Below are 15,705 nucleotides of genomic sequence, written 5' to 3'. Positions count from 1 at the left end.
AAAAACTAGTCATGTGTGGTTGTGCACACCTGTAATCCCAGCTACTCAGAAGGCTGAGGCAGGAGAATTGCTTGAACGTGGGAAAGAGAGGTTGCAGTGAGCCAAGACTGTGCCATGGCACTCCAGACTGGGTGACAAAGCGAGATTCCATCTCAAAAAAAAAAAAAAAAAAAAAAAATCGCAAACCAAATATCTACTGTTTCAAGTGACTCACCTAACAGGTAAGGATTCTTTTGACTCAAGATAAATGGGTAGAATAAGATATTCCATGCAAATATAAAATAAAAGCAAGCAGGAGTAACTATTCTTATATCACATAGAATGGACTTTAAAGCAACAACAGTAAAAAAAAAAAAAAAAAAAAAGACAAAGAAGGTCATTATATAATGATAAAAGAATCCATCCAACAAGAAGATATTACAATCTTAAATATATAGGTACCTAGCTCTGGAGTCCCCAGATTTATAAATCAATGACTAGACTTAAGGAAAGAGAAAGCAACATCATAATATTAGGGAACTTCAACAATCCACTGACAGCCCTAGACGTATCATTGAGGCAGAAAGTAAACAAAGAAACACTGGACTTAAATTGCATTCTAGAGCAAATGGACCTAAGAGGTATTTACAGAACATTCTACCCCAAAACTGCAGAATATACATTCTTCTCAACAACACATGGAATATTCTTCAGTATAGACCATAAGATAGGCCATAACACCAGTCTCAATACGTTTAAAAAAATCAAAATCATATCAAGTAACTTCTCACACCACAGTAGAAAAAAACTAGAAATCAATTCCAAAAGGAATCCTCAAAATTATATAAATAAGTGAAAATTAAACAATTTGCTCCCAAATAATTTTTGAGTTAAAAATGAAATCAAGATGTAAATGACATCCTAAAATTCAGAGCAGTGGGCCAACAGGGCCTTTGGGCTCAGCAGCTATGAAGGATGAACCCCCAACACTCCCTAAGGCAGGTCACTGCTAGAAGGCACTCATGGGGGGGTACTTCAAGCCCCTCTTGTATTTCTTTGGATAAAATCAGGGGGACAAGAGAAAGCCCTAAGGGTGAGGAAGGCAGGGAGACTACCTTCTAGCCTATGGATTAAGGAAGAGGTGAGGAGGGGGCAGGTGCTGGGAGCAATAAACTGCTAAGTCCAGGGCCCATCCCCACACAAACACACACACCTACCTTTCCTCCCTCTACAGTCTTCCGCTGGGACGATATGGGGGCCCGGTGTTCCAGCCCCCATCTCTTCTCCCTTCCTATTGGTAGGAAGTTCGTAATTGCCACTCTGCTGTGATGTAGTGAAGCTAGGGCAGGGCCTGGTAACCGCTTTTCCTAATGATCTTTGTGTTTCAGACCTGGATCCCAGAGACCATGGAATTAGCAGATCTCAAACTTTACCCCAATGAGGAGCTGGCCCTCATCTCCTTTTTCTCCATGCTAGGGAGGCCAATTTAGGCTCACATCAGGCACTCCTTGATCTCCACCCTTCCCCGGAACAACTTAACATTCCAAATAACGTTTTTCTCCAGCACATAGTTGGCACTGCCCACGCTGGTCTTCAGGTGTGAGGTCGGCAACACTAGGTGCGGGTACAAATGTGTTCATGCTATTTTTTTTTTTTTTTTGAGACGGAGTTTAGCTCTTGTTACCCAGGCTGGAGTGCAATGGCGCAATCTCGGCTCACCGCAACCTCCGCCTCCTGGGCTCAGGCAATTCTTCCTCAGCCTCCCGAGTAGCTGGAACTACAGGCACGCGCCACCATGCCCAGTTAATTTTTGTATTTTTAGTAGAGACGGGGTTTCACCATGTTGACCAGGATGGTCTCGATCTCGTAACCTCGTGATCCACCCGCCTCAGCCTCCCAAAGTGCTGGGATTACAGGCTTGAGCCACCGCGCCCGGCGCTATTTTATTTATTTTATTTTATTTTATTTTTAAGATGGAGTCTAGCTCTGTCGCCCAGGCTGAAGTGCAGTGGCATGATCTCGGCTCACTGCAACCTCCTTCTCCCAGGTTCAAGTGATTCTGCTGCCTCAGGCTCCAGAGTAGCTGGGATTACAGGTGCCCGCCACCATGCCCAGATAATTTTTGTAATTTTTTGTAGAGATGGGGCTACACTGTTTTGGCCAGGCTGGTCTCGAACTCCTGACCTCAGGTGATCCACCTGCCTCAGCCTCCCAAAGTGCTGGGTTTACAGGTGTGAGCTTCCATGCCGGCCTGCCCCTTGGTCTTGACAGTAATCTCCACAGGGGTGTGAGAGAACTTCTCAATGACAGAGTCAATCCAGTTCAGTGGCTAGACCTGGGTGCTGAGGCGGTAGTACATGAGCTCAAAGTCATCACTGGGCAGGATGCTGTGGTCATTGTCAAAGCAGGAGAGCAACACGCACTGGCAGAATTTTAGATCCTCCAGCTCTACCGAATTGTTCTTGTGACAGCCAGTGAGCTTGAAGAGCATGCAGTCATTGAAGCCCAGCTGCAACTTTGGCATTCCCTACAGAAACACCTTGAGCTTGATGGTGCCGAAGATCTCACTCAGCAAAATGCTACTATTGGAATTGACCAGCATGTTGGCAGACTCTATGACACCGCTGAAGACCTCGTGCTTCTTGTACTTGATGCTCTCAGAGCACCAGGGCACAGCGTTGTTGATGGTGAGTGGCACCTGTGACTTGCCCACTCTCCAGCTTCTTGCTCTGTTGTGTGATGTATTCCTGAAGGATCTTGCTGTTGGTGGTCTGCCAAAAGCTTAAGTCAGTGAGCTTGTCCAGTAACTCCTAGGTGATGACAAAGTTGTCCTGCATGCTCTCCTCTTCCAGCTCCTTAAAGAACGAAGTTTTTATCGATGTCATAGAATCTGCCAAACTGCTGGTTGTATGAGGAAATACAAGAGGGGCTTGATGTCCCCCTCATGAGTGCCTTCTCAGAATGACCTGCCTCAGGGGGAGTAGAGAGTCCCTCCAACTTAGCTGCTGAGCCCAAAGTCCCCACTGGCCCACTACTCTGAGTTTTAGAATGTTGTTAAAAAGATGAATCTAAAACAATAAGAAAAAAGAAAAGAAAAGAAAAGAAAAAGAAAATGGTCTTACTGCACAAAGCAATCCACAGATTCAATGCAATTCCTACCAAAATACTAACATCAATTTTCACAGAAGTAGAAAAAACAATCCTAAAATCATGTGGAATCAAAAACAAACCTGAATAACCAAGGCAATCCTAAGTAAAAAGAACAAATCTGGAAGCATCACATTATCTGACTTCAAATTATTCTACAAGACTATAGTAATCAAAACAGCATGGTAATGGTATAAAAGTAGATACATAGACCAAAGAAAAAGAATAGATAACCCAGAAATGAAGCCAAATACTTACAACTAACTGATCTTCAACAAACCATATGAAAACATAAATTGGGGAAAGACCCTATACAATATCTGGGTGCTGAGAAAACTAGATAGATACATGTAGAAGAATGAAACTGGATCTCTATCTCCCACCTTCTACAAAAGTAAACTCAAGATGGATCAGAGATGTAAATCTAATACTGGAAACCATAAAAATTCTAGAAGAAAACATAGGAAAAACACTTCTGGACATTGATCTAGGCAAAGAGGTTATGACTAAGACCCCAAAAGCAAATGCAAGTATAACAAAAAATAAATAAATGGGACCTAATTAAACTAAAAACTTCTGCACAGCAAAAGAAAAAATTATTGGAATAAGCAGAGGCCGGGTGTGGTGGTTCATGCTTGTAATCCAAGCACTTTGGAGGCCAAGGAGGGTGAATCACCTGAGATTGGGAGTTCAAGATTAGAATAAGCAGACAACCCACAGAATGGGAGAAAATATTTTTAAACTATTCATCTGACAAAGGTCTAATATCCAGAACTATAAGGAATCCAAACAAATCAGCAAAAATAAATAAATAAACAAATAAACAATGCCATCAAAAAGTGGGCAAGTTATATGAGTAGACATTTCTCAAAAGGAGATATACAAATGGCCAGCAAACATGAACAAATGCTCAACGTCACTAATTGGCAGGGAAATTCAAATTAAAATAACAATGACATATCACCTTACCCTAGCTAGAATGGCCATTACTAAAGTCAAAAAGCAAATAGATGTTGGCCTGGGTGTGGTAAAAAGGGAATGCTTATACACTGCTGGTGATAATGTAAATTAGTACAATCTCTTTGAAAAATAGTATGGTGATTTCTCAAAGAACTAAAAGTAGATCTACAATTTAATCCAGCAATCCCTCTATTGGGTATCTACCCAAAGGAAAATAAGTAATTATATCAAAAATATATCTGCCATGTATGTTTATCACAGCACAATTCACAATGACAAAGATATAGAACCAGCCTGAATGCCAATCAACAAATGAGTGGATAAAGAAAATGTGGGACATGTATATCATGGAATACTACTTAGTCATAAAAAAAGAAATAAATAATGTCTTTTACAGAAACTTTATGCAGCTGGAGGCCATTATTCTAAAAGTAACTCAGGAATGGAAAACCAAATACTATATGTTCTCACTTATAAGTGGGAGCTAAGCCATGGATACGCAAAGGCATACAGAGTTGTATAATGCACATTGGCGTCTCGAAATGCGGAAGGTCTTAGGGTGGTTCAGATGAGAAATTATTATTGGGTACAATGTCCATACTCTAGTGATGGGTACACTAAAATCTCAAACTTCACCACTATACAATTCCATGTAACTAATAAACACTTGTACCTCGAAAACTATATATATTTATATATATATAATATATATATAACTATTGCTTTATATATATATATACATATAAAGATATTATACATAACAAAATTAAAAAAATACAAATGGCCAAGAAGTATAAGAAATAGTGCTCAAAATTATTAATCGGAAAAATGCAAATCAAAAGCATGAGATATTACCTCACACCTGTTACAAAGACTATTATCAGTAAGATGAACTATAACAAGATTTGGGCAGGAAGTGAAGAAAAGATAACTCTTGTATACTGATGAGAGAAAGGGAAATTGGTATGCTTTATAAAAAATAGTATGGAGCTTCATTTCAAAATTAAAAATAGAATTACCTTATGATCCAGCAATCTCACTTTTGAGTACATAAGCTAAAGAAATAAAATCAGTATCTTAGAAAGATATCTACATTCTCATGTTCATTTGAGCATTATTCACAATAGTTGAGATATAGAGAAAACCTTAATGTTCACTGATAGATAACAGGATAATGATAATGTGAGATCTATTTATCAATCTAATAATAATAATATATATATAATGTAAGAGATGTGAGATATATAATGGAATATTATTTAGTCCTATAAAAGAAAAAAAAAATCACACTTTTTGTGATAACTTGGTTGAATCTGGATGGCATTATTCTAAGTTAAATAAGCCAGATGAAGAAAAACATATACCTCATGATATCACTTGTATATAGAATCTATAGAATCTAAAAATGTCAAACTCACAGAAACAGAGAATAGAAGAGTGGTTAAGTGGGGCTGGAGAGACTAAGATGTGGGAGGATGTTTGTCAAAGGATATAAAATTTTAGTAATGCAAGATAAATAGGTTCTGGTAATCTAATGTACAACAATGTCTCTAAAGTTAACAATATTGTATCACATACTTGAAATTTGCTCAGATGGTAGATCTTAAGTGTGCTCACCACACATGAAAATGTTAACTATGGCCGGGCGCGGTGGCTCAAGCCTGTAATCCCAGCACTTTGGGAGGCCGAGGCGGGTGGATCACGAGGTCGAGAGATTGAGACCATCCTGGTCAACATGGTGAAACCCCGTCTCTACTAAAAGTGCAAAAAATTAGCTGGGCATGGTGGCACGTGCCTGTAATCCCAGCTACTCAGGAGGCTGAGGCAGGAGAATTGCCTGAGCCCAGGAGGCGGAGGTTGCGGTGAGCCGAGATCGCGCCATTGCACTCCAGCCTGGGTAACAAGGGCGAAACTCCGTCTCAAAAAAAAAAAAAAAAAAAAAAAGAAAATGTTAACTATGTGAGGTGATGGATATGTTAATTAGTTTTTTTGGTGAATATTTTACAAGGTGTATATATATACATATATATATGTATATAAAATCATGAATTTGTATGCCTTAAATGCATATAACTTAAAATTGTTAAATATACCTCAATGAAATAGGAAAAAATAAAAGATGTTAATATAACCTGCAGAATAATCTCTGAAAATAATTCAAAAATATGATAAAAGAGATAACAAGAGATTAAAATGGTACACTAGAAAATCACTATTCAACACAAAATAAGGAAGTACTGGAGGAAAAGAGTAATGCAAATAAGCATAATACATATAGAAAATAAAAAACAAAACAGCAGAAGTCTTTCAAAATCAGTAATTACATTAAATGTAAATGAATTAAACTCTCTATTTAAAAGACATGAATTGGAAGAATGGATTAAAAAACATGATCCAGTGCTCGCTTCGGCAGCACATATACTAAAATTGAAACGATACAGAGAAGATTAGCATGGCCCCTGCGCAAGGATGACACGCAAATTTGTGAAGCATTCCATATTTAAAAAAAAAAAAAAACATGATCCAAATAAATGTTGTCTACAAGAGACACACTATAGTTTAAAAGGCACAAATAGGGCGGAAGTAAAAGAATGGAAAAAGATATTCCACACAAACAGTAGCCAAGAAAGAGCTGGAATGGCTATACTAGTATCAAACAAAATATACTTTGAGGAAAAAAATCTTACTAGAGACAACAAGTGCCAATTTATAATCATAAATGGGTCAATCAGTCAAGAAGACAATGCAATTATAAATATATATGCACCTAGTAACACAGCCCCAAAATACATAAAGCAAAACCAGACAGAACTGAAAGGAGAAATCAAGAATTCAATAGTAATATTTGAGATCTTTAATACTCTCTTTCAATAATGGGAAGATCAACTAAGCAGAAGATTAATAATAAAATAGATGATTTCATCATCTCTACAAACCAACTAACTACAAGAGGAATCTACAGCATATTACACCCGACAGCTGCAGAATGCCTATTCTCCTGAAATACATATAGTAATATGTTAGGGCATATATATGCCTCAATACAGTTAAAAAGATTAAAATCATATAAAATATGTTCTCTATAGAATGAAATGAGATATAAAATTAATAATAAAAGGAAATTGTAAAATTCAAAAATACGATGGAAATCAATTAAATGATTCTAAATAATCACTGACTCAAAGAAACCACAGAAACCACGAAGGAGATTAGAAAATACTTTGGGATTAATCAAAACCAAACCATATTACATCAAAATTTAGCAAATGCAGCAAAACAGTGCTTAAAGAAAACTTTTCTATCTATAGAAACCTACATTACACAAGGAGGGAGCATCACACATTGGGGTCTGTGGGGGGGAGATACGGGAGGGGCAGTGGGGGGGTGGGGAGTTGGGGAGGGATAATATGGGGAGAAATGCCAGATATAGGTGATGGGGAGGAAGGCAGCAAACCACATTGCCATGTATGTACCTATGCAACAATCTCTCATGTTCTTCACATGTACCCCAAAACCAAAAATGCAATAAAATATATATTTAGGCTGGGCGCGGTGGCTCAAGCCTGTAATCCCAGCACTTTGGGAGGCCGAGGTGGGTGGATCACATGGTCAAGAGATCGAGACCATCCTGGTCAACATGGTGAAACCCCGTCTCTGCTAAAAATACAAAAAATTAGCTGGGCATGGTGGCGCGTGCCTGTAATCCCAGCTACTCAGGAGGCTGAGGCAGGAGAATTGCCTGAACCCAGGAGGCGGAGATTGCAGTGAGCCGAGATCGCGCCATTGCACTCCAGCCTGGATAACAAGAGGGAAACTCTGTCTCAAAAAAAAAAAAAAAAAAAAAAAAAAAAAAAAAAAAAAAAGAAAATGCTTTTAATTTTATCTGTATTAGCCACTATCTCAAGTTAGCATATCTCCCATTGGGAGCAAAAGTCCAACACATATTTTATTCTTTGAGACAGTAAGAAAATAGTACAACATACACCTAACATTCTGACTTTTTGGGAAGCTGCTGTTTTTGTCTCACCTGACTCAAACAACTTATGGGAAACAGGAATAATTTGAATGGTTAGGAGCCACTAAGAAAAAAGAGCGCCCAGCAGCTGTGACAGCACCAAAGAACTTGTAACAACACAGACAGAAGCTGACACAGCTTGGCAAAACTGTGAAAAAGCAACTAGCTCATGGCTTCATAAGTGGGAGGAGAGAAAAGGGAAATGTGTATTCAAAATTCTGGCTTTTCTGGGAGCTGCCTAAAAGACTAATTTCTGTCTTGCCTAACTTAGAGTGGTGACAAGAAACTAGCATATTTTGAATGCCTGGGAGCCTTTTAAATCAAAAGAATGCTCAGTGGGAGACACATATACAAAAGAGAAGATGATGTAACGACAGAACAGGGAGAGAGGCAGCCACAAGCTGAGGAATGCCAATAGTCACCAAAAGGGGGAGAGTCAAGGAAGAGATACTCTCTTATAAACTCTGGAAAGAGCGAAGCCCTGCCAACACCTAGATTTCAGAAATTGTGAGAAAATAAATTTCTATTGACCCAGCTTGTTACAGCAACCTCAGGACATAAAAATAAGGAATTTTCTGAGAGCCCACTAATTTATTTTTTATTTTTGAAAAGAAATCATAGGTGACATAAACAAATGAAAAAACATCCCATGCTTATGGGTTGATAGAATCAGTGTTTTGAAAATGACCATATTGCTGAAAGCAATCTACACATTCAATGTAATTTCCATCAAAATACCACCATCATTCTTCACCTTTTATTTTAGATTCAAGGGGTACGTGGCAGCTTTGTTACATGAGTATATTACATTATGCTGCGGTTTGGGATATGTTTGATTCCATCAACCAGGTAGTGAACATAATATCCAAGAGTGTTTTTCAATCCTTCCCTGCATTTCTTCCTCTCTCCTCTAGAAGTCCCCAGTGTTTGTTGTTCCCATCTTTATGTCCATGAGTACTCAATATTTAGCTCCCACTTACAAGTGAGAACATACACTCTGGTTTTCTGTTCCTGCATTAATTCACTTAGGATAACGGCCTCCAGCAGTATCCATATTGCTGCAGATGAAATGATTTTGTTCACTTTTATGGCTGTGTAGTATTCCATGTTGTATATAAACCACATTTTCTTTATCTAATCAACCACTGATGGGCACCTAGGTTGATTCAATGTCTTTGCTATCGTAAATAGTGCTGCAATGAATATGTGAGTGCATGTGTCTTTTTGGTAGAATGATTTGTTTTTTTTGGATATATCCTCAGTAATGGGATTGCTGGGTCGAATGGTAACCGTTCCTTTTTAAGTTGTTTGAGAAATCTCCAAACTGCTTTCCACAGTGGCTGAACTAATTTACATTCTGACCAACAGTGTGTAAGCAAGAACTTGCCTTTTAAGGGCAAACTCTGCTTCTTACAAGCTACACAACTTCAGAGACGTCTTTTTACAATTTTATTTATTTATTTATTTAGTATACTTTAAGTGCTGGGTTACATGTGCAGAAAGTGCAGATTTGTTATGTAGGTATACATGTGCCATGGTGGTTTGCTGCACTCATCAACCTATCATCTACATTAGGTATTTCTCCTAATGGTATACCTCCCCTAGCCCCCAAACCCCCAAAACAGGTCCCATTTTGTGATAGTCCCCTTCCTGTGTCCATGTGTTCTCATTGTTCAACTCCCACTTATGAGTGAGAACCTGTCGTGTTTGGTTTTCTGTTCTTGTGTCAGTTTGCTGAGAATGATGGTATTCAGCTTCATCCATGACCCTGCAAAGGACATGAACTCATTCTTTTTTATGGCTGCATAGTATTCCATGGTGTATATGTACCACATTTTTTATAATCCAATCTATTATTAATGGGCATTTGGGTTGGTTTCAAGTCTTTGCTATTGTGAATAGTGCTGCAGTAAACAAACGTGTGCATGTATCTTTATAGCAGAATATTTTATAATCCTTTGGGTATATCCCCAATAATGGGATTGCTGGGTCAAATGGTATTTCTGGTTTTAGATCCTGGAGGAATTGTCACACTGTCTTTCCAATGGTTAAACTAATTTATGCTCCCACCAACAGTGTAAAAGTGTTCCTAATTTCTCCACATTCTCTCCAACATCTGTTGTCTTCTGACTTATGAATGATCACCATTCTAATTGGCATGAGATGGTATCTCATTGTGGTTTTGATTTGCATTTCTCTAATGACCAGTGATGATAAGCTTTTTTTCATTTGTTTGTTGGATGCATAAATGTCTTTTTTGAGAAGCGTCTGTTCATATCCTTCACCCGCTTTTTGATGGGGTTGTTTGTTTTTTTCTTATAAATTTGTTTAAGTTCTTTGTAGATACTGGATATTAGCCCTTTGTCAGATGGAGAGATTGCAAAACTCTTCTCCCATTCTGTAGGTCTCCTGTTCACTCTCATGATAGTTTCTTTTGCTGTGCAGAAGCTCTTTAGTTTAATTAGATCTCATTTGTCAATTTTGGCTTTTGTTGTCATTGCTTTTGGTGTTTTAGTTATTAAATCTTTGTCTATGCCTATATCCTGAATGGTGTTGTGACTAGGTTTTCTTCTAGGATTTTTATGGTTTTAGGTTTTATGTTAAAGTCTTTAATCCCTCTCAAATTAATTTTTGTAAAAGATGTAAGGAAAGGGTCCAGTTTCAGTTTTCTGCATATGGCTAGCCAGTTTTCCCAACACCATTTATTAAATAGGGAATCCTTTCCCCATTGCTTACTTTGTCAGGTTTGTAAAACATCAGATGGTTGTAGACGTGTGACATTATTTCTGAGGTCTCTGTTTCCATTGGTCTATGTATCTTTTTTTGGTTGCTGTAACCTTGTAGTATAGTTTGAATGCAGGTAGCATGATGCCATCAGCTTTGTTCTTTTTGCTTAGAATTGTCTTGACTATGTGGGTTCTTTTTCAGTTCCATATGAAGTTTAAGGTAGTTTTTTCCAATTTTGTGAAGAAAGTCAGTGGTAACTTTATGTGGACAGCATTGAATCTATAAATTACTTTGGGCAGTATGGCCATTTTCACGATATTGATGCTTCCTAACCATGAGTATGAAATGTTTTTCCATCTGTTTGTGTCCTCTCTTATTTCCTCGAGCAGTGGTTTGTAGTTCTTGAAGAGAGCCTTCAAATCCCTTGTTAGTTGTATTCCTAGGTATTTTATTCCCTTTGTAGCAATTGTGAATGGGAGTTCACTCATGATTTGGCTCTCTATTTGTCTATTATTGGTGTACAGGAATGCTTGCAATTTTTGCACATTGATTTTGTATCCTGAGACTTTACTGAAGTTGCTTATTAGCTTTAGGAGATTTTCGGCTGAGAAGATAGGATTTTCGAAATACACAATCATGTCATCTGCAAACTGAGAAAATTTGACATTCTTGTTTCCTATTTGAATACCCTTTGTTTATTTCTCTTGCTTAATTGCCCTGGTCAGAACTTTCAATAGTATGTTGAATAGGAGTGTGAGAGAAGGCATCCTTTTCTTATGCTGGTTTTCAAAGGGAATGCTTCCAGTTTTTGCCTATTCAGTATGATAATGGCTGTGGGTTTGTCATAAATACCTCTTATTATTTTGAGATATGTTCTATCAATACCTAGTTTATTGACAGTTTTTAGCATGAAAGGGTGTTGAATTTTGTGGAAGGCCTTTCTGTATATATTGAGACAATTATGTGGTTTTTGTCATTGGTTCTATTTATGTGATGAATTATGTTTACTGATTTGAGTATGTTCAATTATCCTTGCATCCCAGGGATGAAGCTGACTTGATCATGATGGATAAGCTTTTTGATGTCCTGCTGAATTCTGATTGCCAGTATTTTATTGAGGATTTTTGCATCAATGTCCATCAGGAATATTAGCCTAATTTTTTTTCTCTGTGTCTCTGCCAGGTTTTGGTATCAACATGATGCTGGCCTCATAAAATGAATTAGGGAGGATTCCCTCATTTTCTATTGTTTGGAATAGTTTCAGAAGGAATGGTATCAGCTCCTCTTTGTACCTCTGGTAGAATTCGGCTGTGAATCCGTCTGGTTCTGAACTTTTTTTGTTGGTTGGCTATTAACTACTGCCTCATTTTCAGAACTTGTTATTGGCCTATTCAGAAACTCGACTTTTTACTGGTTTAGACATCTGAGGGTGTATGTGTCCAGGAATTTATCTGTTTCTCCTTGATTTTCTAGTGTATTTGCATAGAAGTCTTTATAGTATTCTCTGATTGTAATTTGTATTTCTCTGGGATCAGTGGTGATATTCTTCTTTATCATTTTTTATTGTGTCTATTTGATTCTGATCTCTTTCCTTTATTATTATTATTATTTTGTTGATCTTTTCAAAAAAAACCAGCTCCTGGATTCATTGATTTTTTTTGAAGGGCTTTTCGTGTCTCTATCTTCTTCAGTTCTGCTCTGATCTTAGTTATTGCTTGTCTTCTGGTAGCTTTTGAATTTGTTTGCTGTTGCTTCTCTAGTTCTTTTAATGTGATGTTAGGGTGTTGATTTTAGATCTTTCCTGCTTTGTCTTGTGGGCATTTAGTGCTATAAATTTCCCTCTAGACATTGCTTTAAATGTGTCCCAGAAAAATGCTGGTATGTTTTGTTTTTGTTCTAATTGGTTTCAAAGAACTTCTTTATCTCTGCCTTCATTTTGTTATTTAGCCAGTAGTCATTCAGGAGCAAGTTGTTCAGTTTCCATGTAGTTGTGCATTTTGAGTGAGTTTCTTAATCCTGAGCTCTAATTTGATTGCACTATGGTCTAAGAGACTGTTTGTTGTGATTTCCATTCTTTTGCATTTGCTGAGGAGCGTTTTACTTCCAATGATGTGGTCAATTTTAGAATAAGTGTGATGTGGTGCTGAGGAGAATATATATTCTGTTGATTTGTGATGAAGGATTCTGTAGATGTCTATTAGATCTGCTTGGTCCAGAGCTGAGTTCAAACTGTGAATATTCTTGTTAATTTTCTGTCTCATTGATCTGTCTAATATTGACAGTGGTGTGTTGAAGTCTCCCACTACTATTGTGTGGGAGTCTAACTCTCTTTGTAGGTCTCTAAGAATTTGCTTTATGAATCTGGGTGGTCCTGTGTCAGGCACATATATATTTATAGTTAACTCTTCTTGTTACTTTGATCCCTACACCATTATGTAATTTCATGTCTCTTTTAATCTTTGTTGGTTTAAAGTCTGTTTTATCAGAGACTAGGATTGCAACCTCAGCATTTTTTAAAATTTCCATTTGCTTGGTAAATATTTCTCCATTCCTTTTTTTTGAGTGTACCTGTGTTTTTGCATGTGACATGGGTCTCCTAAATACAGCACACTGATGGCTCTTGACTCTTTATCCAATTTGGCAGTCTGTGTCTTTAAATTGGGACATGTAGTCCGTTTACATTTAAGGTTAATAGTCGTAAGTGTAAATTTGATCCTGTCATTATGATGCTAGCTGGTTATTGTGCCCATTAGTTGATGCAGTTTCTTCATGGCATCGATGGTCTTTACAGTTTGATATGTTTTTGCAGTGGTTGGTACCAGTTGTTCCTTTCTATGTTTAGTGTTTCCTTCAGGATCTCTTGTAAGGCAGGCCTGGTGGTTACAAAATCTCTCAGCATTTGCTTGTCTGTAAAGGATTTTATTTCTCCTTCACTTATGAAGCTTAGTTTGGCTGGATATGAAATTCTGGGTTGAAAATTCTTTTATTTCAGAATATTGGATATTCGTCCCTACTCTCTTCTGGCTTGTAGGGTTTCTGCCGAGAGATCTGCTATGAGTCTGATAGGCTTCCCTTTGTAGGCAACCTGACCTTTCTCTCTGGCTGCCCTTAGCATTTTTTCCTTCATTTCAGCCTTGGAGAATCTGACAATTTTATGTCTTGGGGTTGCTTTGCTTGAGGTGTATCTTTGTGGTGGTATCTGTATTTTCTGAATTTGAATGTTGGCCTGCCTTGCTATGTTAGAGAAGTTCTCCTGCATAATATCCTGAAAAGTGTTTTCCAACTTGGTTTCATTCTCCTCTTCACTTTCAGGTACACCAATCAAATGTAGATTTGGTCTTTTCATATAGTCCCATATTTCTTGGAGGCTCCGTTCGTCACATTTCATTCTTTTTTCTCTAATCTTTTCTTTTCATTTTATTTCATTAAATGGATCTTTAATTTCTGATATCCTTTCTTCTGCTTGATTGATTCACCTATTAATACTTGTGTACATTTCACAAAATTCTCATGATGTATTAGTCAGCTCCATCGGATCATTTATATTCTTGTCTAAACTGGTTATTCTATTTGGCAATTCATCTAACTTTTTTTTCAAGGTTCTCAGCTTCCTTGCATTAGATTAGAACATGCTCCTTGTGGATTTATTTCCCTTTGGTCTTTGAGGTTGGTGACCTTTGGATGGGGTCTCTGGGTGGATGCCCTTTTTGTTGATGTTGATGTTATGCCTTTCTGTTTGTTAGTTTTCCTTCTAACAGTCAGTCCCCTCTGCTGCTGGAGTTTGCTGTAGGTCCACTCCAGACTCTGTATGGGTATTACCAGTGAAGGTTTCAGATTCCAGCCTGAGTTCTCCTGTATGCGGTGTCTGTCAGTCCCAACTGGGAAGTGTCTCCTAATTGGGAGACACAGGGGTCAGGGATCCACTTGAGGAGGCAGTTTGACTCTTAACAGAGCTTGAACACTATGCTGGGAGATCTGCTGCTCTCTAAAGAGCAGTCAGGCAGATATAAATCTGCTGAAGCTGTGCTCACAGCTGTCCCTTTCCCTAGGTGTTCTGTCCCAGGGAGATGGGGGTTTTACCTATAAGCCCCTGACTTGAGCTGCTGCCTTTTTTTTTTTTTTTTTTTTTTTTTTTTTTTTAAGAGAAGCCCTGCCCAGAGAGGAGGAACCTAGAGAGGCAGTCTGGTCACAGCTGCCTTGCTGAGCTGTAGTGGGCTCCACCCAGTTTGATCTTCTGGGCAGCTTTGTTCACATTGTGAGGGTAAAACCGCCTACTCAATCCTCAGCAATGATGGACACACCTTCCTGCACCAAGCTTGAGCATCCCTGGTCGAGCTCAGACTGCTGTGCTGGCAGTGAGAATTTCAAGCTAGTAGATCTTAGCTTGCTGAGCTCTGTGGTGGTGGGACCCACTGAGCAACACCACTTGGCTTTCTGGCTTCAGTACCCTTTCCAGGAGAGTAAATGGTTCTGTACTGCTGGTGTTCCAGGTGCCACTGGAGTATGAAAAAAAAAAATTTACAGCTAGCTCACTGTCTGCCCAAATGGCTGCCTAGTTTTGTGCTGTACATCCAGGGCCCTGTTGGCATAGGCACCAGAGGGAATCTCCTGATCTGCAAGTTGTGAAGACCATGGGAAAAGCACAGTCTCTGGGCTGGAGTGTACCCTTCCTCACAGCACAATTCCTAAGGGCTTCCTTTGACTAAGAGAGGGAGTTTCTTGACCCCTTGTGCTTTTCAGGTGAGGTGATACCCCACCCTGCTTTGGCTCATCATTTGTGTGCTGCATCCACTGTCCAATCAGTCCAAATGAGATGAACCAGGTACCTCAGTTGGAAATGCAGAGATCACCTGCCTTCTGTGTTGACCTTGCTGGGA

The 15,705-nt window shown here is 38.5% G+C and overlaps 2 protein-coding genes and 1 non-coding gene across 7 annotated transcripts in view; 2 read left to right on the top strand and 1 right to left on the bottom strand.

Moving 5' to 3' along the window:
• ZC3H12B (zinc finger CCCH-type containing 12B) overlaps window positions 1-15,705 on the bottom strand; it is a 523,339-nt gene that overhangs the window by 42,698 nt on the left and 464,936 nt on the right. The window lies entirely within an intron of this gene.
• The window catches only part of LOC101042961 (prothymosin alpha-like), a 28,358-nt gene continuing 13,883 nt past the window's right edge, over window positions 1,231-15,705 (top strand). The window contains exons 1-2 of the mRNA XM_074391562.1: window positions 1,231-1,276; window positions 2,451-2,666. Coding sequence (XP_074247663.1) covers window positions 1,231-1,276; window positions 2,451-2,666 — 262 coding nt within the window. The remainder of the gene's footprint in view (window positions 1,277-2,450; window positions 2,667-15,705) is intronic.
• On the top strand, window positions 6,484-6,590 carry LOC120366643 (U6 spliceosomal RNA). The gene has a single exon (XR_005581229.1). It is a non-coding gene; the product is annotated as a U6 spliceosomal RNA (small nuclear RNA).

This window comes from Saimiri boliviensis, chromosome X (assembly GCF_048565385.1).
Source record: "Saimiri boliviensis isolate mSaiBol1 chromosome X, mSaiBol1.pri, whole genome shotgun sequence".
NCBI lineage: Eukaryota > Metazoa > Chordata > Mammalia > Primates > Cebidae > Saimiri > Saimiri boliviensis.
Note: the sequence above shows the minus strand (reverse complement) of the source record. Positions and strands in the feature narration are given on the sequence as shown.